The sequence below is a fragment of the Pristiophorus japonicus genome, chromosome 13 (genome assembly GCF_044704955.1).
Source record: "Pristiophorus japonicus isolate sPriJap1 chromosome 13, sPriJap1.hap1, whole genome shotgun sequence".
Taxonomy (NCBI): Eukaryota; Metazoa; Chordata; class Chondrichthyes; family Pristiophoridae; genus Pristiophorus; species Pristiophorus japonicus.
This window is the reverse complement of record NC_091989.1, coordinates 117,224,796-117,241,308: the sequence shown is the minus strand read 5'-3', so window position 1 is coordinate 117,241,308 and position 16,513 is coordinate 117,224,796. Positions and strand designations below refer to the sequence as shown.

The 16,513-nt window shown below is 41.4% G+C and overlaps 1 protein-coding gene across 1 annotated transcript in view; it reads right to left on the bottom strand.

The window, feature by feature from the left end:
* The window catches only part of slc9a5 (solute carrier family 9 member A5), a 291,075-nt gene that overhangs the window by 7,895 nt on the left and 266,667 nt on the right, over positions 1–16,513 (bottom strand). Inside the window, exons 11-15 of the mRNA XM_070896905.1 lie at positions 13,434–13,519; positions 11,738–11,864; positions 10,665–10,841; positions 7,941–8,013; positions 667–804 (exon numbers count right to left, since the gene is read on the bottom strand). Coding sequence (XP_070753006.1) covers positions 667–804; positions 7,941–8,013; positions 10,665–10,841; positions 11,738–11,864; positions 13,434–13,519 — 601 coding nt within the window. The remainder of the gene's footprint in view (positions 1–666; positions 805–7,940; positions 8,014–10,664; positions 10,842–11,737; positions 11,865–13,433; positions 13,520–16,513) is intronic.

Here is a 16,513-nt window from a genome sequence, read left to right as displayed (position 1 = left end):
ATTAAAGACTTAAATACGGGGAATGTGTCTCCAACCCGCCGTACAGCACCCTCGCCATTTCTTATGGCAGTGAATATCATGACATCCGAGTGTCCCACCATGGAGATGTGGGACACTTCATTAACATATTTAAATCGGCCTTCCATAGTACAGTTGAGAACTCGATTTAAAATTCCCTGCTGCTGCGCGGATTTCCCAGGGGTCAGGAAGCCTGACAGTGAAAGGTAAATGCCTTTTCCAGCATTCCTTGTAGGCCAGAAGGAGCAAGAGTGCTGCCTCCGGCCCCTCAAGGAAGCCATCAGCGTACCCTTTTTTCTCCCCTTTTGCGTTTGCCAACCTCCCCCCACCCCCTGCCCCTGTCACCCCAAAATCCTCTCTTTCCCACTCCATCTCGGGTCGATTCGATCAGCAACCTTCCCCCCTCCCGATTGCCGGGGACTGTCCTCAACGCTGCCGCCTACTGCTGCTGGTCTTCCCTCCCGGTTGCTGGCCAGGCTGTCAATCTGGCTGGCTGCCGGACAGGAAACAGAACAAAAGAAATGATAATGAGGTCCTGCCATTAAGTTCGGCAGGACCTCTGCATCCCTGGTCTTGCTGGCTCACTCCTCCCTCCCCTTAAATATCGGGGCTGAAAATTCTTATTTGTTTTGCAAGTCCATTTTGTACCTGAAATTTTTCTTTCTTGTAAATTAACATCTGCTGTTTGTGCCATAAAGGTGATGCCCTCATCGTCTTCCTGTTCTTTCACCTTCGTAGACTTATCCTTTTCCTCATCTTCTGAGTCAACTTCTGCAAAAACTGGAACTAGGAGCAGGGGAAAGAAAAGGTTATTTGCTCCAGTGGCCTCTGTATCCGTGTTAAACAAGGAGCAATCCATAATCCAATCACTCGCATACTCACAGCAGATTGAGGACGAGTGGGAAAAAAATCACTGTTTTTGTGGTAAACTTTACAAATAGTGGACCTTATCTAGCACACGCTTCACTAAAACATTACCTCAGTTATAATGCTACTGCTGTCTTACTGTATGGCTAAGTGTTAAATGTATCATCCACTCTGGGACTAAGCCCCAAGATCAGGATATCCCAGATTTTGTTGAGTTAACCGGTCTCAGCCAGGCTGACGGTAGGAGTACAAAAATTGGCCTCAGCACCCTTGGGCTATGGAGAAGGAGAATCAGTCAAGGTTTACACTCCTGATTGCTATGCCGAAGCTGGTAAGTAAATATGCGAAGAATCAAATGAGGACAGCATCAGGCTCATAAGTGATGATTCCCCGGGTCAAGTAGCAGTTACTGTATAGACTTCGACATGGCCACTTGGGTGAGTTACCAGAGCATGCTGGTGCCCATGGGACTGTATCCCTGTACTTTTCAGTGTCTGTGGGAGAAGGAGGAAATGTGGAAAAACAATATTATAACTCTTATGATCCATCTTTCTTTTTGCCTATGCAAACAATTTGCAGATGAAGGAGAATTTGCAGTATGTAGCAATACCATATATACCAAGCATTAGAATCCCAAAGTGTGCTTCTATCAGTTCGGATAGAATAAAAGGAAAAGGAGGTGGGGTAGCATTGCTGGTTAAGGAGGAGATTAATGCAATAGTTAGGAAGGACATTAGCTTGGATGATGTGGAATCTATATGGGTAGAGCTGCAGAACACCAAAGGGCAAAAAACGTTAGTGGGAGTTGTGTACAGACCTCCAAACAGTAGTAGTGATGTTGGGGAGGGCATCAAACAGGAAATTAAAGGTGCATGCAATAAAGGTGCAGCAGTTATAATGGGTGACTTTAATATGCACATAGATTGGGCTAACCAAACTGGAAGCAATACGGTGGAGGAGGATTTCCTGGAGTGCATAAGGGATAGTTTTTTAGACCAATATGTCGAGGAACCAACTAGGGGGGGAGGCCATCTTAGACTGGGTGTTGTGTAATGAGAGAAGATTAATTAGCAATCTCGTTGTGCGAGGCCCCTTGGGGAAGAGTGACCATAATATGGTGGAATTCTGCATTAGGATGGAGAATGAAACAGTTAATTCAGAGACCATGGTCCAGAACTTAAAGAAGGCTAACTTTGAAGGTATGAGGCGTGAATTGGCTAGGATAGATTGGCGAATGATACTGAAGGGGTTGACTGTGGATGGGCAATGGCAGACATTTAGAGACCGCATGGATGAACTACAACAATTGTACATTCCTGTCTGTCGTAAAAATAAAAAAGGGAAGGTGGCTCAACCGTGGCTATCAAGGGAAATCAGGGATAGTATTAAAGCCAAGGAAGTGGCATACAAATTGGCCAGAAATAGCAGCGAACCCGGGGACTGGGAGAAATTTAGAACTCAGCAGAGGAGGACAAAGGGTTTGATTAGGGCAGGGAAAATGGAGTACGAGAAGAAACTTGCAGGGAACATTAAGACGGATTGCAAAAGTTTCTATAGATATGTAAAGAGAAAAAGGTTAGTAAAGACAAACGTAGGTCCCCTGCAGTCAGAATCAGGGGAAGTCATAACGGGGAACAAAGAAATGGCGGACCAATTGAACAAGTACTTTGGTTCGGTATTCACTAAGGAGAACACAAACAACCTTCCGGATATAAAAGGGGTCAGAGGGTCTAGTAAGGAGGAGGAACTGAGGGAAATCCTTATTAGTTAGGAAATTGTGTTGGGGAAATTGATGGGATTGAAGGCCGATAAATCCCCAGGGCCTGATGGACTGCATCCCAGAGTACTTAAGGAGGTGGCCTTGGAAATAGCGGATGCATTGACAGTCATTTTCCAACATTCCATGGACTCTGGATCAGTTCCTATCGAGTGGAGGGTAGCCAATGTAACCCCACTTTTTAAAAAAGGAGGGAGAGAGAAAACAGGGAATTATAGACCGGTCAGCCTGACATCGGTAGTGGGTAAAATGATGGAATCAATTATTAAGGATGTCATAGCAGTGCATTTGGAAAGAGGTGACATGATAGGTCCAAGTCAGCATGGATTTGTGAAAGGGAAATCATGCTTGACAAATCTTCTGGAATTTTTTGAGGATGTTTCCAGTAGAGTGGACAAGGGAAAACCAGTTGATGTGGTATATTTGGACTTTCAGAAGGCTTTCGACAAGGTCCCACACAAGAGATTAATGTGCAAAGTTAAAGCACATGGGATTGGGGGTAGTGTGCTGACATGAATTGAGAACTGGTTGTCAGACAGGAAGCAAAGAGTAGGAGTAAATGGGGACTTTTCAGAATGGCAGGCAGTGACTAGTGGGGTACCGCAAGGTTCTGTGCTGGGGCCCCAGCTGTTTACACTGTACATTAATGATTTAGACGAGGGGATTAAATGTAGTATCTCCAAATTTCCGGATGACACTAAGTTGGGTGGCAGTGTGAGCTGCGAGGAGGATGCTATGAGGCTGCAGAGCGACTTGGATAGGTTAGGTGAGTGGGCAAATGCATGGCAGATGAAGTATAATGTGGATAAATGTGAGGTTATCCACTTTGGTGGTAAAAACAGAGAGACAGACTATTATCTGAATGGTGACAGATTAGGAAAAGGGGAGGTGCAACGAGACCTGGGTGTCATGGTACATCAGTCATTGAAGGTTGGCATGCAGGTACAGCAGGCGGTTAAGAAAGCAAATGGCATGTTGGCCTTCATAGCGAGGGGATTTGAGTACAGGGGCAGGGAGGTGTTGCTACAGTTGTACAGGGCCTTGGTGAGGCCACACCTGGAGTATTGTGTACAGTTTTGGTCTCCTAACCTGAGGAAGGACATTCTTGCTATTGAGGGAGTGCAGCGAAGGTTCACCAGACTGATTCCCGGGATGGTGGGACTGACCTATCAAGAAAGACTGGATCAACTGGGCTTGTATTCACTGGAGTTCAGAAGAATGAGAGGGGACCTCATAGAAACGTTTAAAATTCTGATGGGTTTAGACAGGTTAGATGCAGGAAGAATGTTCCCAATGTTGGGGAAGTCCAGAATCAGGGGACACAGTCTAAGGATAAAGGGTAAGCCATTTAGGACCGAGATGAGGAGAAACTTCTTCACCCAGAGAGTGGTGAACCTGTGGAATTCTCTACCACAGAAAGTTGTTGAGGCCAATTCACTAAATATATTCAAAAAGGAGTTCGATGAAGTCCTTACTACTAGGGGGATCAAGGGGTATGGCGAGAAAGCAGGAATGGGGTACTGAAGTTGCATGTTCAGCCAAATGAAGGGCCAAATGGCCTACTCCTGCACCTATTTTCTATGTTTCTATGTTTCTATTCCTGTTCTTGTGCTTAATGAACCCCCGTTCCTTTCACAACTCATCCACTATGCTCCACTTACAGAACTTCTTGCCCTCATGCCATCTCTTCTGCTTTCAGTTCCACTTGTTGTGCCCTCGTGCCATGTCTACTACAGCCTTCCAGACCACAGGATGCTCCTTTTACTTAGCACCACCTATAGTTCTCTTCTTCCTGCTGGCTTTACTTTGAATTAGGGAAATTTAGAGCTGCTTTTCAAACTGTTGAAACCTCATTTTTTTCACTTGTTACTGTGACATATTTTCAAGTAAGGTGGTATGATATAGTTGAATACTGCAATCAATGTTAAAGAACTCATAGTTGTGAATCTGCATCCTATCATCTTATCACACCACCCTGTGCTGCCTGGTATATTTTTACCATGTCTGTTCTGGAAGAATGCAGCTGCTTACGCAACAATCATGGATTTGGGTGATTCGCATTCATTACACCAGCTCCTCCAACAAGCTCAACCAACAATTGAGTGACAGTCACTGTAAATCCAAGTTGTTAAAATGCCAATGGTTTTATAGATGGAATACAGAAATGTTAGATACTAGCAATAACTTTGTCTCCAGCAATGTCTTTTTCTGACAGGTGAACGAGTTCAATTAAATCCTGTGCAACAGGGCAATACATCCAGGTCACAAGCTGCAATCCAATATCAAACTGAAATATAGTGTAGCATGTCAAAATAGGGAACACGGGTTCAAGCTAGCAAAAGGCAAATTTAGGACTGTGGTCAGGTAGTTTTTTTCCACAAAAAGTGATCAATGTATAGACCCGACGACTGCCAGCGAAAATCGTGGAATTATTTACGAATCAATTCGATGGAACACTGGATGGATTGTAGGATCTTTCTGAATGGATTTACTAAATGGATAGCATTCCTCATCCATATTTATCTTGTGATATCAAAAGGTAAAAATAACACTGTTAAGTTTTTAAAACCAGTTTTACTTTTCTGACATATTTGCACATGTTTTGTCTGAAAGTAGACAAACGAGATTTAAGGGCCAATCTCCCGGCCCCTTCTGCGCCTGGACGCTAGTCAGGTGGCCTACATCTGAGAGGCCTGTACCAGCAGCAATGGCTGCCAGTTTTGGGCCCTTCTGGCTGCTGTCCAAATATAACAGCCAGAAAATCACCTCTGATCCCTCTCCCACTGTCCCTTAAAAAAAGGGACTTATCGTCTTGCAGCCTCCATGACTTTGCTGCCTGCCTCGCTCTGACATTCCAGCTGGAGCGGCATTGGACGCACAGCCAAAGGCCATCTTCTGGGTAGCTCTAAAAATGGGTGACGTTCCATTGTTGGGAGAGGAAAATGAGGTGGGAGGGCAGGCGACACCTCCTAGCTTTTGTGCTTGTGAGTGATGCAGGCGCAAGTCTTGTGCTTCCCCCAACCCCCGTCCTGCTGCGGAAACCCAAAAATTGTTGTCACAGATCACCACCTTTTTCTCCTCTCCTTTGTGCTTGGGACCCAGGTGCATAGAAGAGGAAAATCAGCCCTATGATGTTTTTAGGCTAAGAGCGCATAACAAGAAAATGAAAACTAAATTAACTATCTTCAAATATGGCTGGAGATTGGACATAAATTGTTGCTCCAACAAAATAATGAGTATATTAAACAGATTGCTGTGTTGATTAATTCCTTTAAAAAACAACTGGGCTGGACTGGAAGCCCTTATGGTTTATGAAGGTCATATCATTGTGTTCAGAGGCTCAGGGACTCACATGGTGCCACAATTGTCCCCTTGGACTTTGGGGAATCCTGAATGGCGAAAGCTTCTTTTCTCTTGTAATTTTGCTCCCTATTTCCCATGGGAAGTTATGTGTCCCAACAAGCAACACATCCTTCATCTGATTGAATTGTTGTTGATGTCCCCTGCGACAGATTTGAATGAGCTTGAGGCGTAAAGATTCAGTGTTATAGCGACCATGGCTGTCATTGGCAGGTCCATCTCTGTGATAGAGTTGACTGCAGGCCACATAGACACAACTATGTCACTGCCCCTTTGAAGAAGTATAAGCTATAAAGACAGTTGGCTTTTAAAATTTTGAGACAAGGGTGCCTGGGTCTATAAACATAGCTGCATGGCCAAGGTAAGGTCAGTCTACCTATAGTGTAAGCGAATCTGCTTTGCATCCCTCTTTTCAGCTTCTTCTTCATCCTCTAAATGACACAAAAAGAGAGGAATGGACACTGGAATGCCTATTTCAAGAATTTTAATTGCAGCAAAGGAAAAATCTTGCTGTCAAAAGTCTTGTTGAGTATCACATTAAAATGAACTCTTGTCGGTTTTAGGAAAGAACACCTTAGACTGGCTGGAAGATCATGCATGGCTCAATGGGTGGAGATATGGACCTCCGCCATATTTTCTGATCATGACTACCCATTTTGATCTGACACCATCAGCTACGGCACTGGAAAATTTACCCTAATATTTCTATTATCATAAAAACTATATATGTGCAGTATTTCATACCACAGAAATATCCAAATCAATGCTGTACGGATAGACAGGAAAACATTAGCTGTCTACAGGAAAAGCTGAAAGGAGACTTATCCGTAGGGTAAAATAAATCTGTGGCTTCCAGAATGAAATTGGTTATGATTTGATAGTTACTTTGCAATAAGAATTTTCACTGATCATTGGCCCTGATGTTCTCCTGGTTAAAGCACCAAATACAAGATCAGTTATGGAATTGGAACAAACTGGCACTTGTGCAGCCGCCCTATCGCAGTCTCCCTGAATCTTAATCATTCGCTCCAAATTTGCAGACAATTTTATGTTAGCTGAAGAAAACTTCTGTTCCTTCAGACTGTTTAATAATTTTGTACAGTGATATTTGTGTCTCTAAGAATTGGGATTGCACAAGAGAACTCAGTTCGCCAAGTGTAAATCGTTTGTAAATTGGAAACTAAGAAGATTTTTTCCTGCATACTCTACTGTTAGCCATAAAATTAAGGTGCATTTTGTGTCTACCAGCTGAAGATATGGTCCTAAGAGGCATCAATCTCCTTGAGTGGTGAATGGTCAATTTAAACTCATAAATCTTTCCGAAGGCAAGTCTTAGTATTTCATTAGGCTTTTAAACTTTGTACAATAAAGATTACGTTAATCCTGGGGACTTCAGAAACTTCAAATGTAAAATTGTAGGTTTACTCTCAGTCTCTCCCAGAGATCCCAAAGACGTATAGGTTAATGCTGAGTTCAACTGCCCTCTAGGCTTTCACTTATCCTTTGGGCACTGATTGACCTGACTGAGTTGAGGATCCTACAAGTCTTCAATAATATATCTAAAATGATGGCCCTGGGCTTCGCTCCATAAACCTTTTTCTAAATGCCACACCGGATTAAATACTTTTAAGTTCAGTACATTTTTCCATTTTTCCAAGAAACCATAAGACTTTCTCCTCATTGACTCCTAACAGCAGCAGTATGTGTGGATGCATTGAACTATTAAGGCCATCTGCCAGTTTATCTGCTCCAGTTATATAAGGTGAATGAATGAAGCACTGATCTTATGACAGGCAGTTTAAGAAAAATGCTCCAATGTGCAATATCTTGGATTTCTGGAAACTGCACAGGAAAAACTTTGTGGAGGGAAAGACTGTACCTTTAAATTGTAATAGATGTAAATCAATCACACACTTACCTGTATCATGCCAGCTGACATTTCGCCGCAATTTATCATTCAGCACTTGACCATTTACACCTTCAGCATTTCTCTGTTGGAAACCACATAAAGGACTGAATTAATTCAGGGTTAAAAACATGGATGTTCGCACACAACAGATTTTTCAAACTAAATCATAACATTAAAATTGGGAACAGAATTCTATTCATGTTATTGTACCAGTATCCATACTTCCACGCTGTCTGTTCTTGTTCTGTTCTGACACCCCTCCCTGTCTCTGTGATCTCCTCCAGCTCTACAAACCTCCGAGATATCTGCACTTCTCTAATTCTGGCCACTTGAACATCCCCAATTTTAATCCACCATTGGTGGCTGTGTCATCAGCTGCCAAGGCCCTAAGCTTTGGAATTCACTCCCTAAACCTCTCTGCCTCTCTATCCTCCTTTAAGACGGTCCTTAAAACCTATCTCTTTGCCCTAATGTCTCCTTTGTGGTTGAAAATGAAGAAGAAAGCTGTATACTGCAGGAAGATATCAATGGACTGGTCAGGTGGGCATAACAGTGGTAAATGGAATTCAATCCAGAGAAGCGTGAGGTAATGCATTTGGGGAGGGCTAACAAGGTAAGGAAATATACAATAAATGGTAGGTGACTGAGAAATGTAGAGGAACAAAGGAGTGCATGTTCACAAATCCCTGAAAGTAGCAGAACAGGTAGATAAGGTGGTGAAGAAGGCATATGGGATACTTGCCTTTATTAGCTGAGGCTTAGAATATAAGAGCAGGAAGGTTATGCTTGATCTGTATAAAACACTAGTTAGGCCACAGCTAGAGTACTGCGTGCAGTTCTGGTTACCGCATTACAGGAAAGATATGATTGCACTAGAGAAGGTACAGAGGAGATAGACTGGGGTTGTTTTCTTTGGAACAGAGGAAGCTGAGGGGAGATCTAATTGAGGTGTATAAAATTATGAGGGGCTTAAATAGAGTGGCTAGGAAGGAACTATTTCCCTTAGTAGAGGGTTCAATAATCAGGGGCATAGATTTAAAGTAATTGGTAAGAGGTTTAGAGGGGGTTTGAAGAGAGATTTTTTCACCCAGAGGGTGGTAGCGGTCTGGAGCTCACTGCCTGAAAGGGTGTTAGAGGCAGAAATGCTCATTACATTTAAAAAGTACTTGGATATGCACTTGAAGTGCTGTAACCTACAGGGCTATGGACCAAGAGCTGGAAAATGGTATTAGGCTGGATAGCTCTTTGTTGGCCAGCACAGATACAATGGGCCAAATGGCCTCCTTCTGTGGTATAAGTTTCTATGATTCTATGATTTATATGGCTCGGTGTCAAATTTTGTTTGATAATGCTCTTATGAAGTACGTTTTACAATATTAAAGGCGCTATATAAATACAAGTTGTTGCTGTTGTAAGGAATGGATTTCAAAGTGATGCCTGATTTGTTAGTGTGAAGTGTTGTGCATTGTGTGGTGGTGCTGGATGGTAAGCTGAAAGCCCCAATCAAAATCTGAAACCATCAGAGCTGGTGCCTCCAGTGGTGAATTATCACAGCTTTTAATGGCAAATCACACACAAAAATGGAGAACAGAAGAGAATGCCTGATTAAACCACACACAATTCAGGAGACAGACTGAATGCAACTCATTGAGATTCAAAATAAATAGGAGACAGTTGTCCAAATATTAACTAAAACACCAGAAATAAGACTTTGGGGCAATTTTAATCTAACTCGCTAGTCGGGAAACTGATTGGGTGCAATGCTAGTTTTACATCCTGTCCGATTTTATTCTCCATTGAAGTCAATATTGGGCGGGATGTAAATCCAGTGTTTCATCCAATCCCGTTGGTTTTCCATCAGGTGAGTTAGGTTAAAACTGCCCACAAAGATTCTCTCTCTGATGGCTCTAAATGAAGAAATCAGTCTGTCTCAACAAAGATGACCGTAGTTCATTGTATTAAACCAGTTCCTCTGAAGGGGTTAAACTATCCTTCTCACTCAGATTCAGACTGACTGCCTGTGCATTTCCAGCATTTTCTGTTTCCTGGCCCTACTTTGAGAGTCTCTGCTCAGAGACCTTGACTAAATGTTACCTAACTCTTCTGAGATTAGAATCAATGCCAAAAATACCTGGTGGCTGCTTTGATCTTGGAAAGAGAGGCTTGCTATTTGTGATTGTTCTTGGGATCATAAAACATTCACTCAATCAGAACAATATTTATTCTGTCAGCAATTGATTAGACCATTGCAAACTGCAGGGTAAAGTTGGAATCACTAATTTTTACAGTAGATGGTAGACCATTGGAGAATGAAAATGGCTTTCTTCATAAATGTCATTGGAGGACTTGATTTAATCTGTACTTACATGAGATCGTTTGAAGGAAGAGAGGGGAGGAACTTTATAAATTTTCTAGGGAGCATTGTTGTATGTAAAAACTATCCTGCAATAAAAATGAACCAAACTGAATGCAGTGTAAAAGGAGCTTTGTGTCTTTTACATTCTTTGAGCTTGGAGCATACCACTGTTCTGCATGGTTTGGCTTACCATTCATTATAATGAAAGAAAATATGCTCATGGAGCAGGAAAATTGTATAGTCAAACCCACTTTCATTTCCTTTCAAGTGGATTATTTTTCCTGTAGGAACAACTGTGGAAAACTTTTTTTTTGCCTGAAAAAGATTCAAGGCTTTAAAATGTAATCCTGAGTACATACAATTGAAAGGAAACTTGCCTTTTTTTGACATTTGTGCTCTTTCTTATGTCTGCATTTGTTCTTTGAAGAGTACACGTTATGTTTGGTGGATTTAAACGACTCGAGACGACTTCTCATGTTTCGTTGGAAAACTTCCCTTTCTTGCCTTTCTTGTTCGCCTTGAGCGATGAAGTGCCGACTGTAATTTCCCTGATACTGGTATAACATGGAACAAACATTAATCATAGTAAAATCAACAAGTAAAGTATATGTTGAGAGTGCCAACAATAGAAAAAGTTATTAATTGTCAAACTGCATTAATAGTACAGAACCTCATTCTTGACAGTATAGATTCAGCATGTGTTATTTCACTGTTTAGACCCTGGATTCATATAATAATACATATTTGCTTTGCTCTTTAATTTTATGCTTTCAAATAATCTTGAATTAAAAGTCTGCTGACATAGGATGTGGGTATTCATGTTACTGTGATGCCCAAGATTGGGGCGGGGCGGGGGGGGGAGGGGAAGCTGGATGGAAGAGTCAATTTTCTGGCCTTTTACAGAGAGGGGCTAGCGAGACTTAGCAGCAGGTCTAAGTTCATTCTCTTGGTTGGAAGTGAATGGGTGGCCCTGTGGGCCTTCAACAAAAGAGGAAAGAAATACAAAAAAAACAAAAACATTTACATTGATGACAGTTGAGTTATCTGCAGATTAACGCGTCTCTGTCTTAAATTTCACCAATTATGACATGTGCCTGCATTGTCTTTGAATGAATACATTTGGACACATTTACGTAGTTGCAGCATGCATATACATACATGACAGGAACAAAAAACTTCTCACAATACCTGCTAAGCATGACCTATTGGATAGCAATCATACGAAGAAATCTTAAATGATTTTTTTTCCCTTAGCCTTGGGACACTGAGGCCAACTGTGGCCCCCTCGTCGTCCTCTGGCTAAAATCAGCTAACAGACCATGGATCAAACCCTAAGCTCTTTCTGTTCTATATGGGTCATTACCACTACATTTAATAATCAAGGCATTGGATGATATGTGTCCCACTGCTATTTCTCAGTATCTCTGTTTGGGTTATAAAAGTATCTTACCCTTCTCCTTGGCTTGTATAGGTTCTCTCTTAAGACATGGTGCATCACTGTATCTTCTCGATCCCTGCCGCTCCTCACTGTGTCAATCACTTGTAAGTCTAGACACACTGCACTGCCGCTCTCCCTCCTGAGATGTATAAACAAAAATCATTGCACGATAATAAAATTCAATGCCTTTTATTTTAATTCACCCTGTCCCCCTAAAATCTGACAATATCAGAAGATTTGTGCAACATCATAGCAATCAACTGGGCCACAGCTCTGGAGAATTGTTAACTCCACTAGCAACCTCTATGACGGGTAGTGACAGATCACCGCCAAGCTGCAGACATCAGCAATCATAGAGGAGTCTGTGACCTGCTCAGCCAGTCTCCCAGAGGAAACAGGAGATATAAAAGCAGGAGAAGGGGAAAATGGGTTAAATGGAAATTAAACAAAGCAACTATTTCTGTCATTCTAAGTAATTTACTAAAGTAGTTTTAAATAATTTGGGCACACTCCAAAAAATGGCTTGCTACTTCAAATCAATGTAATACTACAAATAGAGCAAGACATTTAGGGAGCAATAAGGCACAATAAACATTAATGTTGATGGCCCATATGGAATGCTTTTTCCATTTTGCTTTTAGTTTCATTTTACAATGAGGCAAAGATTGCCACTCTGAAGGCATGTCTAAAAAAGCTCCTTTGGATGGAAAATAGGGCAGAAGGGCAGAAGGATGGCAGCAGACATTTTTTCCACCTCTGTTGATGGTTAGTTGCTCTGAGCATTAGTGAGCATGAATCTGCAGCAGAAAACTGCTCTTAAGCATGCCACCTATTGGCACTAATTTACTGGTTCCATTTAGGAAAACCAAAAATGTGGAATGTGTGGCAAAAGCCAAATGGTGCACGGAGGGTACTGATTAGTGGAAGGGCCAGTCTTGCATTGATCCAAATTACACAAAGTTTGCAGAGACAAATGTTGTATAACCAAGTGGTTTTCTTAATGGCTAATTCTTTGTGAATCCTGAAACAGCATATTAAGCAGTTTAATCATTGCTTGGTCTTCATTAAAAGCAGTCAAGAAAATCTGATGACAGTAAATAGATTGTTTGCGTTTGCATGGTTCAATAAAGCATTGAAACTAGCCACAAAACCCGTGTGCAGATATTTCTTGTAGCAGATCTTAGTCATTAAGTCTTAGCTTCACGTAAATAGCAGATGCAAGAGAAAAAACACAATTAGCCAATATTCCTATTCTTACGATGATTATGGCTGTAGAGCTCATTACTATAACATACTGTGTAATATTCAATGTATAATATTCAAAACCGAATATTAAAAAAAATATTCACCCTGTCAAAAAAAATCTGACAATATCAGAAGATTTCTAGTTACATATACTACTTCATCCACCCTACCTATTAACCAGATTTAGTCCAGTTAACAAAATAACCCGACATGTAACTGTTCAATTGTTGGAGGATTATGTGATGTCTCTATTGCACGTGACTGCTTTTTCTCCAGTCGTTAGGAATGTAAAGGTTTATACTCGCCCTCCCTTTTTCACTCGTGCCAGCACCCAGAAAAAGATATACCCATATACCTGACTCGAAAATGTTCAACATATTCCTGATTGCAAACAGAAAAATGTTGCACTTTCCAGCTCTGAAATACAGAAAGAGACAAGTGCAAACAGCATGACTTTACTCACAGGAAGTTTGTTACGGATGTTTCCGAGAATGACGTTCTACTTGGCATAGATGCAAATGAGAATTTTCCTGATGTCACGTGACCTCCCTTAAAAGAAAATACAACATTACATTTGATTTCAACAGGTCGCTAAATATATTCCACAGAAAATGCTGGAAATACTCCATGTCAGGCAACATCTGTGGAGAGGGAAATAGAGTTAACGTTTCAGTTTCAGAACTGGAACTGACGAAAGTTCATCGACCTGAAATCATAGAAATTCCGACATCCCTGGGCCTGTACGAAGTTTCTACGGATCCGGGAAAAGCCGGTTTTCAGCGCATAATGCGCATGCGCTGGAGCTTGACAGATCGTAGCCAGATCGGGAACAAGGACAGTTGTATGGGCAAGATTGCGATATTTACCCATATCTTGCCCAGCAAATGTCCTCAAAAATCTTGCGCCTGAAAAAGCAGGTGCATAGCTACTTTTTCGGTGCAAGTGTTTTAAAATGCACAAAAACATATTAAAATAAAGTTATGAAAACATATTTTATTGTTAAAAAACCCTCCCCGCTATGGTAAGTTTATTTTAAGGCATAATTAAAAAAACTTTATTTTTAAATCGGGAAAATATATATATTTTTATAAGACATTAATAACTTTAATTTAAATGAATCTTATATATGTAGTGTATATTTTCTATTTTTTATTAGTGCTTTGGGTGTTTCTCATTCATAGTAATAGGAGTTTCGGACTTACGAAACTCCTATTACTATGAATGAGAATATACTATACCTGATTGGCTGCCCAGAGCCATGTGACTCCAGCTCCAGGCCTGCGCACGCCCCAACGTGCATGCGCTGCGATGCGCAGGGAGAGGAGGCCTGTGGATTGGGAAGTCGAGCAGGCACAGCAGCTTCAGGCAGGTGTGCATTTTTTCTCTAAAATCTAGTCGAACGCCCGCGAGAAGGAGAAAGCGGAATTTCTATGCCGTTAACTCTGTTTCTCTCTCCACAGATGCTGCCTGACCTGCAGAGTATTTCCAGCATTTGCTGTTTTTTATTTCAGATTTTTAGCATTTTCTTTGAATTTATCCATTAAAAAAGTGATTGAACCTTACTGAGACTGTCCCGATCTGTATGGCTCAGATTATGCAGGCAGTGCATTCATCCACTGAGATAGAAAGTAAATTGACTTCCATGAGCTAAAGATGAAAAAGTGATGAAAAGAAAAATAAATGTATTTCCTAAACAGTGCAGTGGGTAAATGCTCTGGGCCATATAGACCAGGGAAATAAGGTTTGATCTTCAATCTGTGCTGAATTAACTGTTCTCAGCTGGGCTAGAGATGGCCCCTTAATAAACACGCTCAATGCTCTGGGTCAGGGAGAGTTGAAAAAAATCAGTCATCATTCCCGTGCCTGACTCAGGGACCTTTTTGGGGTGAAATTCATATGTATGGACATCATGTGAGAATAGATTCCAGCTTGGTTATGGTGCTCTCCATAATTGAAAATAGCACACTAACATTCAGTGTCCGAGAGTACTTCGTACAGTTTTGGTCTCCGTATTTAAGGAAGGATATACTTGCATTGGAGGCTGTTCAGAGAAGGTTCGCTAGATTGATTCCAGAGATGAGGGGTTTGACTTATGAAGATAGGTCGAGAAGGTTGGGTCTATATTCATTGGAGTTCAGAAGAATGAGAAGTGATCTTATTGAAACATATAAGACAATGAGGGGGCTCGACAAGGTGGATTCAGAGAGGATATTTCCACTCATAGGGGAAACGAAAACTAGGGGACATAGTCTCATAATAAGGGGCCGCCCATTTAAAACTGAGATGAGAAGGAATTTCTTCTCTCAGAGAGTCGTAAATCTGTGAATTCTCTGTCCCAGAGAGCTGTGGAGGCTGGGTCATTGAATATATTAAGGCAGAGATAGACAGATTTTTGAGCGATAAGGAAATATAGGGTGATGGGGAGTGGGAAGGGAAGTGGAGCTGAGTCCATGATCAGATCAACCATGATGGCCTACTCCTGCTCCTATTTCTTATGTTCTTATGTCGGAATGAGTGATCACAGTATGGTTGAATTTGTAATACAGATTGAGGGTGAGGAAGTAGTGTCCCAAATGAGCATACGATGCTTAAACAAAGGGGAATACCGTGGGATGAGGGCAGAGTTGGCTAAAGTAGACTGGAAGCACAGACTAAACGGTGGCACAATTGAGGAACAGTGGAGGACTTTTAAGAAGCTCTTTCATAGTGCTCAACAAAAATATATTCCAGTGAAAAAGGGCAGTAAGAGAAGGGATAACCAGCTGTGGATAACCAAGGAAATAAAGGAGAGTATCAAATTAAAAACCAATACACATAAGGTGGCCAAGGTTAGTGGGAAACTAGAAGATTGGGAAAATTTTAAACAACAGCAAAGAATGACTAAGAAAGCAATAAAGAAAGGAAAGTTAGATTACGAAAGTAAACTTGCGCAAAACATAAAAGCAGATAGTAAAAGCTTTTACAGATATATAAAATGGAAAAGAGTGACTAAAGTAAATGTTGGTCCCTGAGAAGATGAGAAGAGGGATTTAATAATGGGAAATGTGGAAATGGCTGAGACCTTAAATAATTATTTTGCTTCGGTCTTCACAGTGGAAGACACAAAAACCATGCCAAAAATTGCTGGTCACAGGAATGTATGAAGGGAGGACCTTGAGACAATCACTATCACTAGGGAGGTAGTGCTGGACAGGCTAATGGGACTGAAGGTAGACAAGTCCCCTGGTCCTGATGAAATGCATCCCAGGGTATTAAAAGAGATGGCAGAAGTTATAGCAGATGCATTCGTTATAATCTATCAAAATTCTCTGGACTCTGGGGAGGTACCAGCGGATTGGAAAGCAGCTAATGTAATGCCTCTGTTTAAAAAAGAGGGCAGGCAAAAGGCAGGTAACTATAGGCCAGTTAGTTTAACATCTGTAGTGGGGAAAATGCTTGAAGCTATCATTAAGGAAGAAATAGCGGGACATCTAGAGAGGAATAGTGCAATCAAGCAGACGCAACATGGATTCATGAAAGGGAAATCATGTTTAACTATTTTAC